At 47.1% G+C, this 10,732-nt stretch overlaps 1 protein-coding gene across 1 annotated transcript in view; it reads left to right on the top strand.

Moving 5' to 3' along the window:
- MTHFR (methylenetetrahydrofolate reductase (NAD(P)H)) overlaps positions 1 to 9,893 on the top strand; it is a 10,203-nt gene extending 310 nt beyond the window's left edge. The window contains 12 exon segments of the mRNA XM_010194021.1: positions 2,255 to 2,506; positions 3,625 to 3,863; positions 4,179 to 4,289; positions 4,465 to 4,569; positions 4,572 to 4,657; positions 5,128 to 5,378; positions 6,099 to 6,233; positions 6,547 to 6,727; positions 7,082 to 7,264; positions 8,707 to 8,808; positions 9,055 to 9,174; positions 9,638 to 9,893. Coding sequence (XP_010192323.1) covers positions 2,265 to 2,506; positions 3,625 to 3,863; positions 4,179 to 4,289; positions 4,465 to 4,569; positions 4,572 to 4,657; positions 5,128 to 5,378; positions 6,099 to 6,233; positions 6,547 to 6,727; positions 7,082 to 7,264; positions 8,707 to 8,808; positions 9,055 to 9,174; positions 9,638 to 9,835 — 1,953 coding nt within the window. The 5' untranslated portion in view covers positions 2,255 to 2,264 and the 3' untranslated portion in view covers positions 9,836 to 9,893.
- The last annotated feature ends 839 nt before the right edge of the window (positions 9,894 to 10,732 follow it).

Genomic DNA, 10,732 nt, shown 5'->3' with positions numbered 1-10,732 from the left:
CCCTCAGGCCTTGCCGCTGCCCCGGCAACAGGTCCAGCTGCGGGTCCCTTGCCTGCCCCATGGGGCTGCCAGCCCGATGCCATGGCCCAGGACAGCAAGGCCTTTGCGGGCATGTGCAACCCATGTGAAACTGAGTTTAGCTTGGGCAGTAAAAAAAAGCTTAGGAGGATGCAGGTCTCCACGCTGCACATACGGGTGTCAGCTCAGGCCTGAAAGTAGTAAGAATAGCCTACGATGAAGCAAATGGGCACAACCAGCATCACATAGACACAAGAGGCACAGCTATGCCGGCCAGCATTAATGTGCTGGGGCCACAGATGTTTGCTCTGAGCACTGTAGCATGGTAGACAGAGGAGCAGGAGTGCTGACCCAAGGGAGCTGGTGGGTGCTTAAGGCTATCTTTATTTTGCAACTGTTGTTTAGAAAAACTTTTTGCAGTAACTGAAAGCTTCTGCCAGCAGATCTGTGGTGCATCCAAGGGTAAGGAAACTGTTCCAAATGTTGCTTGTAGACAAAACTTAAGTGAGACCTTTCTCCTGTCTTTGTGGTTGTAGACTGCCAGTAAGACTCCTCAACAGCAAGTCTCATCCTCTAGAGACATTAATACAGGAACCCTGCCCTTGTGACGTGTGTTAAACCTCAAGTGGGAAAACAGAGGTCCTTGGTTTGCCTATGGTGCCAAGGTGAAGTGAAATATTGGGAGTTGAATGCACATGATTTTGTGCCACTAGCTTGATCACCAACGTATGGTTTGGGATAATTCTTGCAGCTTAGAGCCACGTGGGTGTCAGGCAAAGTCCCTTGATAGAACTTGGTCAGGGCTCTCACTGTGCACGTGGTTGCTTTTGCTTCACTTGTCAACAGGTCTTTGCTGCTGTTTGTTACCATGGCCTGCTGTGTTGGTACACAAGAGATTTAAGACTCCCAGTTCCTTTTGGCAGCAGCAGGTTTGCGCTCCTTTCTCATATCTCCTGCCAGCTAGAAAGGCCCCCAGGTGGTAAAAGTAGACTTTCTCCCATAGGGTTTTGCTTGATTGGCAGCTCAGTGTAAACAGCAGAAGATGAGTTCAAAGTCTTCTTGGATAACCTAAACCCACAGAGCTTATGATAAGGACAAAGTACGTAACCATTTCCTCCAAAACAGGCTCCAGTCTTATGTAATGCTCAGACAATATGCTCCTTCCCAGTGACAATTTTACGTTTTGGCAGGTACATAAGCAAATAATGCAGATGCAAATTTTATGTTAGCTCTTCTCTAATTATCTGTAATCACTACCTAATTTTAAAGGCATAGGGTGAAACACGGGAGCTAAGTGGGCATCCCATACCCACTTGTACCACAGACTTGCAGTGCTGTTTTCCTTTCTGCGGAGCCAAGCAAGCACAGCTGATCATGTTGCAAGGCAGGGAGAAGGTGATGGTCTCTGCTGACCTTGTTTCCAAGCAGCCACAACTGGTGAGGAAAGGAACGTGAACAGTGTATCTGGTAAAGGAAAGAGCTGAGTGTGTGCAGCGGTATTGGTGGAGGGGACAGCTGTCTGTGGAGATGCTGTGTCTTGTGGAAGAAGGCTAAGGGTTAGAAATGCAACTGTCTGATGGCAGCAAAGACAAAACAAAGAATGGTATTTGTGGGGATGGCCTGATCAGTGGGCATTCATGTTTTTCCTGCCATAGGAATGAATAGTTTGTGCATTCTTGTGTACCTGCCCCATTAGTGTTTGCTCTCCTATCTACACTATAAAGAAGGACTGCCTTTTAGGAACAAACAGAATGGAAACTCTGAAAATGGATACAGGCCAAGAAGCAGCTCCTGTAGAAAAAAAATTCTGCCATGACCAGCACAAGGCCACAAGATGAAAGAGGCCCTCACCTGATGCATGTGGGTATCATGGCTTGCTAAGCTGTAGTCAGGACAAAAGTGATGTTGACCTGACTCTTCTGAAAGCCAAATTTGACCCAGGAGGTACAGAAGAGCTGCATCAAAGTGGCATGAAGTCATTTGCTGTGTTATTTCTCTCAGGACTATCTAAATACATGCTAAATATCTAATTGTTGTGTTTTCACCAGATCCCCCACTACAGCTTATAGCAAGGGTTGGCAAAAGGGACTGCTTGACTGCTTGATGATGATTAATGTTGGGTCTTGGCACAGGCTTATTTTTCATTATCTGGTGCCCACCCCAGCCATGACTGCTTCTTGCTGAGATCTGTGTCCTGTCTTGTGCCCACTGTGCTCCTTCTGTTCCCCTCTTCCAGAGAGCTCACCATGGTCAATGAGACCCAGCATACCTGCAGTGCCAGTTCCAGCTCCAAGTCCGATGGTGGCAGCAGTAGCGGGAGCGAGAGCTCCAAGGACAGTTCACGCTGCTCCACCCCTGTCCTCGATGCTGACCGTCATGAGCGACTGCGGGAGAAGATGCGCCGACGGCAGGACTCTGGAGACAAGTGGTTCTCCTTGGAGTTCTTCCCTCCACGCACAGCCAATGCTGCTGTCAATCTCATCTCCAGGTGAGGGCTGCAGGGTGGGAGAGGGGAGAGATGAAGTGTCTTTGGTGGAGGGCTGGGAAATAGCTAATGAGGCAGGCTCTGCCCCATGCTCTGTCTCCCCTTTCAGGTGACGAAGCAGGTAATGTTGCTGAGGAGGGTAATGGACACCAGGTAACTTGTCTTCCTTGGAGGCCCTGAAGAGTTAAGTGTCATTGTGGGGTTACTGAGGGGGCCAGACTGTTTCCCCTCTCCCATACTCTGAGAAGATGGAGCAACCCCACTGTCATGCTCTGTGGCTTAACAGAGTTCTGGGGCACAACAGAGGAGAAAAGTACCTATTAGAAGCAAACAATATTACTTGATGGGCAGTGTGCCGAAGTCTCTGAAACAGAGACTCGTGCTTGCTTTCAGAATATTCCAGCCACTATGGTTTGTGCTTCTTATTACTGAGAACTACAGTTTTAGCTTCTGAGTTAGGTGTCCCCATCTACATGCTAAATGAAAGGTGACAGTTCTCAGCAGAGCTAAAGGTTATCCTTGAGCCCAGTGGGGAGGCCCAGGGGCCACCATGTACTCACTTGGAGGAGAAGAGGGAGTTTCATAACTCTTTTTGTAAGTGCTGTATGCCAATGCTAGGTTTATTTTAAACAGAAGGGCCTACTCCAACCTAGAGCAGGAGAGACACAAGTTAAGAGAGCCTTTGTTTTTTCAGTTAGGGAGCAAAATAGAGATCTGGTCCATCTTTTCATATTTGTGGCCTCTAGATTTAAAGCTGGGAACAAGGTGTTGCAACATAGTCTCCCATCTCAAAAGGAATGGGACCTGCATTGCTGAATATCAGAAAGTGTATCAGTCCAATAGAGCATGCTGGGAGGAAGTTTATTCTACAGAGAACACTTAAGTTGCTGCTTCTTTAAAGAGTTTGTAAGCTCTTCCTCATACACCATTAAAGGATGACTTCCCTTATTTACATTGGCCACTTGCTAAACTCCTAGTTCAGCACTTTTCTTGGTCTCTCCTGCTGCTGTCACCCAAGCTCTCTCTGCCTGTTGCTGGCATTCCAGCAGTGAGCAAGATATCCCAGGCAGAGAGAGGGGAGTTGGCTACCTGGTAGGCTAACACAGCTCTGGAATCCACAGGTTTGACCGTATGGGAGCAGGTGGTCCACTCTTCATTGATGTGACGTGGCATCCTGCAGGGGACCCAGGATCTGACAAGGAAACCTCTTCCATGATAATTGCCAACACTGCAGTCAACTACTGTGGCCTGGAGACCATCCTGCACATGACGTGCTGCAATCAGACCAAGGATGATATCACAGGGCATCTGCAGAAGGCCAAGAGGCTCGGGTTAAAGAACATCATGGCATTGCGTGGAGGTGAATCCTTTTGTCCTGTGATGTGTAGGGCTGAGGTTGCATTGCTATTGTGTTCAATTCCAGGGTAAAAATGGAGAAATAAGATTCAGAGGCTCCTTCTCCTGCAAACATTAATTGTTGAGATTGCATTTTACCTGATGCCTTTGTTAGTAGTCCCTCCAGCTCACATATAGACAGCAGCAGTCCATGGGTAAAATTGCAAACATGGAGGTCTCATCTTGTCTTCCTTTTGATAGCAGGAGATTTTTTTACAGCACTAGCAGATCCGAGTCCAGCAAACAGTTGGAGAGAGGTGTGGATGTGTTCTCTTTTCAGATCCTGTCGGTGAGGAATGGGAGGAAGAAGTAGATGGCTTCAACTATGCAGTTGACTTGGTTAAGCACATTCGCAATGAATTTGATGATTACTTTGACATCTGTGTGGCAGGTAAATGTCTTTCTTTGCAAGAGCGTGGAGTAGGGTCTGAGACAGGGAAATCAGCCCAGCAGTCCCTCTGGACCTGGGCTGTAAGTGACAGCAGAATCAGATTGGCTACCTTTTAATTTCTGGTGTGTTGTCCTGATAATTAAGGTTTCACTTTTTTTTTCCCTCCCCACCAAAGGCTACCCCAAAGGTCATCCTGAAGCAGAGAGCTATGAGGCAGACCTGAGGCACCTGAAGGAGAAAGTCTTTGCTGGGGCAGACTTCATCATTACGCAGCTTTTCTTTTTTCAGAAACCTTTCTCAAATTCATGAAGGACTGTCAAGCCATTGGCATCACCTGCCCCATTATTCCTGGCATCTTCCCCATACAGGTGAAATACAGTAATTCTGGTTTGGGAAGGGAATAAGAATATTAGGCGCTTGTGGGTCAGGGCCTGAGAGAGATCTGTAAATATTCTCAAAATTTCTGTGAAGTGAGGGTGCTAGCAAGTGATAAACCTGTTGGTTTGCCAAATTAAACTCATAGGCATGTAATAATAAGCTCAACAGGTTTTCTGTGCCCCTATTGCAAAAAGGGATATAAAAGATAATGGTTTACCAGTCCTAAGGTGTTAGTCATCACTGTCAGTAAGCTGGGCTCAGGCAATGAGTACAGAAATGAGAAGAAATTACCTAAAGTGACATGACCAGAATCATGTTACCATCCTAGAGATAGCAAGCTGTAGAATCCAGGACCCCCAATTCTAAATCTCCCACCACAAAACTGAGATCAAGTACCTGTGTTACTGGGATATCAGAAAAGGGCTTTGAAAAAGTGAAAATCCCCTGCATCCTCATCCAGGGTTACCACTCCCTGCGCCAGCTGGTGAAGCTCTCCAAGCTGGAAGTGCCTCAAGAAATCAAAGATGTGATTGAACCCATCAAGGACAACGATGCAGCTATCCGGAACTATGGGGTGGAGCTGGCAGTGTCCATGTGCCGGGAGCTGTTGGATAGTGGCATGGTGCATGGGCTCCATTTTTACACCCTCAATCGTGAAGTAGCTACTACCGAAGTCCTTAAGCGCCTGGGCATATGGAAGGAGGATCCCAGGTGAGCAGAATATCCTGGCTTCTGTTAGGTGCTCTTTCATATAAATCCATCCCATCTACTGAAGGCTTAAAGCAATGGATGGGTTGGCACCTTTTTCCTCTGCCGCCTTTTTTTTTTTTCCTTTTTTGGCATCTTTCCACATTTAGAAGTTCACCCTTGCGGCAGGACTCTGACAAAATCTGGGAGGAATAGAGGGGACAGCTGAAGAAGGAATTTTAGTCAAGTGGCTTTAAAGTAGACTGTTCTGGAACTTTAAAAACCTAAACTCTTAGAGCTGAACCTTGGAAGAAACCTGGTTTTTGAGGTCTGTCACAACTCTTAAAAGCTATGAAAGCTCCCACTGTACATTTCTAGGGTTCTCTGCAGCTGATAAAGAGAATGTGGACTTCTCTCTGAGTCCACAGGCTTCAGCATAGACAGGAGGAAGCAAAGGGAAACAAATAGCTGTTTTTACTTCCCATTAAAAATAGCTTCACACAGTGCTTTTTCCTTACCTCATCCACTTTCAGGTGTCAGTCCTGTTCTTAACCATTCAGCAAACACCTACTGAGCATCCTGTGGGGAAAAAACCCTCCATAAAGGAAGAAGAGTTTTATATCCTACTTCTTGACAAATAGAGCTCTTGTCAGCCCTTGTTACTTGCTCTCCAAGGGAAATGCTTCCAGCCTCTGGTGGAAAGCCAGCAGAGGAACTGTGTTAACATGTGCTCCTCCCATACAGGCGGCCTCTGCCCTGGGCAGTCAGCGCTCATCCCAAGAGAAGAGTTGAAGATGTTCGGCCAATCTTCTGGGCCTCTAGGCCAAAGAGTTACATCTACCGGACTCAAGAATGGGACGATTTCCCCAATGGCCGATGGTAAGCTGTCAGCCTGCAATGGCAGTGAGGTAGAGGTGTGGTATGAAAGCCTGCTCCACAGCTGGTCTCTATCATTAGCGGGTGTTCTGGGGACACTTAGGGCTTGATGGAACAGGTGACTTCTTAACAAAGTGGTCCCCACTTGCTTGGATTTTAATGAGGTGAGGAGAATGGCACCAAGATGTTGAGGCTTTTGGTGGGGCTAGGTGGATTTTGTTGGGTACTTCTCTTTCTGGGTGGCTGTCTTCTTGCATCACAAAATTAGCTCATCTTCCTCAGCGGCCTGTTAATCCTGAGTCTGCTCCCCTTACAGGGGTAACTCCTCCTCTCCAGCCTTTGGGGAACTGAAGGACTATTATCTCTTCTACCTGAAGAGCAAGTCTCCCCGGGAGGAGCTTCTGAAGATGTGGGGAGAAGAGCTGACTGGTGAGGAAAGCGTCTTTGAAGTGTTCACATGTTACATCACTGGAGAACCCAACAAGAATGGGTACAAGGTGAGTGATGGCCCAGGAAGGGATGGTCAATGTGGCACGTATTTCCTCTTTCTCCTGGTACCACATTGTTTTTAACAAGAATTGGCAGTTCCCTATCCAAAAGGACTTGCTTAAAGTGTCTGAAGGGAATCCAGCAGCCAGAGCTAGGGCTCAACATAAAAGGCAAGGTGCTACAGTATGACAGGACCTGTACCAATAGACTTCAGCAGTCATTCTTAGAGTTGAAGATATCCTGCCCCTTGAACCAAACCTGGGAATTCTCTCCTGAAGCAGGTGTTTGAGTTCCTTCAGTATCCAGATGTTAACCAAAGGGTTGTTACATCCATTGTGAGCCATCCTTTCTCTTCATGGTAGGTTACGTGTATGCCTTGGAATGATGACCCTCTTGCTACTGAAACCAACCTTCTGAAGGATCAGCTGGAGAAGGTTAACAGACGAGGAATCCTGACCATCAACTCCCAGCCAAATATCAACGGCAAACCATCCACAGACCCCATTGTAGGCTGGGGGCCAAGTGGCGGTTATGTTTTCCAGAAGGTACTGCTCTACTCTGGGCTAGGCAGCAAAGCGTTATGACCCAGTTTGGTCTCTGTTAGGTAGGGAGGTCCTAGGCTCTCACCCAGATAATCCTTCTGCCTGCTTCTTATCTTAAAGCCTTCTTGCTGAGATGAGGCAAAGCTCCTTTGGTGTCTTAAGAGACAGACTATGTCATCTCTATGGCTTACTTCATAGCTGTTTTCCTCCACCTCAAAACAACTATTTAATATGCATAGAGCTTCTTGGTTTTACTCAGCAATTATTGGTAACTTCTTTTTAGAGCAGGGCTATGAAGTTTTAGATACAAACATGCACCTGCCTACTGCATCCAATCCCATTCAGTGACGCAGGAAGCACCCAGGTTTTTCATAAGATGGGAATCAATGAGGTAGTACCTCTACTACCCAGCTTCTCATGGTAATAACTGGGCATTTAAAAACTCCCCTGTCTTCCTCCTCTAAGGCAGAGTTCTCCATCAATTGCCCTCACCCAATAGCACTACTGCTGTGCCGTTCAGACAGCTGCCAGGTTACTTCTGTGGCCTGCAAGCAGTCTTATCTGCCATGCCTGCCTCCTACTGTCTTGCATTTTCAGGCCCTAGAGCCTTGCCACTAATGGCTGTGATAGGAATCTCCCATCAAGGTAAGTGCCAAGCAAGTGGCTCATACTAGGAAACAAAGCAGCCTTGTTCAAAAGGGATCCAAACCCGCTAAAGCCACGAAACCAGCAGATGGCAAATGCAGTTATGTTTTCAAAGGAAACAATTCCCCCGAGGTGAGGGGAAATCCATCATCTCGCACAATAGCCAGGAAATAGGGGGAGGGAAAGCAGTTCTTGGGAGCAGCCAAGCACAGAGCAGCAGTAGACTGAACAACTACAGAATTAGGTTGCATAAGCACACAGGGAGAATTGTAAACAAAAGATGAGGACAGGGAATGGTAGAGTGCTTGGGAGAGTCCAGCTGAGACCTCCAACTTCTGTTTCTGCCAGACTGGGCTGCCTTGGCAGGACAGTGCTGTTCATAGGGTACCATGCAGAATAGAGGTGAAGCTCAGGCTCTTCAAGCACTCTGTCTGGCACAGTCAGCTTCCTAGGCACAGCAGTTGTGGTTACACTGTTTGTACCTTATTCCAGTCTGTCTGCTTATAGGGGTGCAAAACAGGAAGCTTGTAGCTTTCTTGAGCTGGCTGCTCCTGGGCTGTTACCTCTGCTCTCTCCAGATTTTAATTTTTCCCCCCCAGCTTTCTTACTAATTTGCTCTGTCCTTTGCTCAAGCTTCCTCTGTAGTACACGTATCTGGGAATGGACATACAAGTCTTAGGCTGTCTGATTTCCAAGCAGCCCAGACTCTACAACTGTCCTCTTGGTTGCCTGTATTTGTCCCAGCCCTGCCATGCGTTAAGGCCCTTATTCTCTTTCCCCTTCCCCATCCCTCCCTGTAGGCATACCTAGAGTTCTTCACCTCCAGTGAGATCGTCACAGTGCTGCTCAAAGTGCTGAAGAAGTACGAGTTGCGAGTGAATTACCACATTGTCAATGTCAAGGTAGGCTGTTGTTTACAGGACTTCACCACCTTGGGAGAGAGGCAAATATTAATGAGTTACTATGAGTATCACTATAAGCAAAGAGGGACATGAGTGCTGGGGGAGGGAAGGGAAAGTGAAGCAAGTCAGCTGTGATATGCAGCAGCTGTCTGATCTCTTAACAAGGAGAGTGTAAATGTACTTGTTCCAACTCACTCAATCACTTTGCCAGCAGCTGCTTCATAAAGGCTTTCCTTCCTTTGGCAGGGCCAGAATATCACCAATGCTCCAGATCTGCAGCCCAATGCTGTCACCTGGGGCATCTTCCCAGGCAGAGAGATCATCCAGCCCACTGTAGTGGATCCTGTAAGCTTCCTCTCCTGGAAGGTGAGTCCTCTCTCCTATTGGATACATTGCTGTGATGCCCTGGAAGTTTGGAGTGTCTGGTTTGTTTTCAGTTGGTCCAGGTATTGCTCCTCCTGCTCCCTCAATGGAAGGAGAACTTTGCTACAGCAATAGCTCTTCATAGACACCAAGTGGCCAGTAATAGCATACTTGGGAGCTACTACTGTCACTGTCCTAGGCCCCAGAGCTCTGGGCAGCCACTCTTCCCTCTTACACGCACAGGGGCAGTATTGAGCCATTTTACTGCAAACGGGTCTCCTTCCAGCTCTGAACACTGTTCAGGGCACTTCCCACTGACTGGAAAGCACAAGGCTCCTTGCTCAGCCCTTGCAATTTATACTGAGAAGAAAGAGGCCACAGACTGGCTGGGCATGTGTGACACTAGTCCTAAAGGAGGCAGATGCATTGCATCACTACAAACTTTTTTTTCCCCTCCCCTTGGCAGGATGAGGCCTTTGCACTGTGGATCGAGCAATGGGCCAAGCTCTATGAAGAGGAATCGCCCTCTCGCATGATCATCCAGTATATCCATGACAACTACTATTTAGTCAACCTGGTGGACAATGACTTCCCACTTGAAAACTGCCTCTGGCAGGTTGTGGATGATACTTTTGAGCTGTTGAACTCTCCGACTCAGCAGTGAAAATTCCTCTTCTGATCCCTTCCTCTTTCTGTCCACTGACTGTGGAGAGAGAAAAAGCAGCTCCTGTACTGATGGTGGATGACACACTCCTAAACCCAGTGACCAGGCTAGCTCTCTGATCTACCCACACGACATGCTCCTCTCCCCAACACAAAGGCTCCCTGACCCCTTCTCACTGAACAATAGCCAGAACTACCTGAACCTCTGAGCTGAGGCTCTAGGCTGAGTGTAAAGGCCAGCTCTGCAGAGTGAAGAGGTGCTAATCATGGCTATGTTGATTACGGTAACAGGAGAAGTCCTGTGCATCAATGTGATAAAGCTCTTTCTCACACCAGAAACACTGCCTTGGGGGCAGAAACACTCCTGTCAGCAGTGCCTACACAAGGAGACTATTTCAGCAGTTACCAATCCTAAAAAGGAGCTCAAGTTGCACTCCTATGATTTATTTCTTCATAACTGATCATATCAGGCTATTTTGCACTCACTCCAGAAGAAGGTTCAATTTTGCTCCCTAACTTTTCTCCTTATATTTTATTTCCTGTTTTCTTTTTTGTGAATTTCATTTCACAATGAGACTGAGTAGGAATCAGACTATTTCTTAGATAAGTACAATAAAATACACAAGTACAAATGTCTCTTGTACTAGGCCATACTCTTGTAAGTAGCAAAGACTCATGCTGTTTGCAAACTAATCAGCCTGGCACAAGGGAAAGTTTTAAGAAAACCAATTGTTTATGGGGCAGTTTTGCCTTCACTTTCAGTATGTGCCTGAAGTAAAGTATGGACAAAGCTCTGCAGCAGAGCAAGGAAAGCTTAAATCCTAGAATTTACCAAAAGCAACCAGCTACAACCTCTGGCTCAGTTCTGCAAGGTCACAGGAGTTGTGGTGGTCCTTTT

Source organism: Mesitornis unicolor, unplaced genomic scaffold (genome assembly GCF_000695765.1).
Source record: "Mesitornis unicolor isolate BGI_N332 unplaced genomic scaffold, ASM69576v1 scaffold29091, whole genome shotgun sequence".
NCBI lineage: Eukaryota > Metazoa > Chordata > Aves > Mesitornithiformes > Mesitornithidae > Mesitornis > Mesitornis unicolor.
Note: the sequence above shows the minus strand (reverse complement) of the source record. Positions and strands in the feature narration are given on the sequence as shown.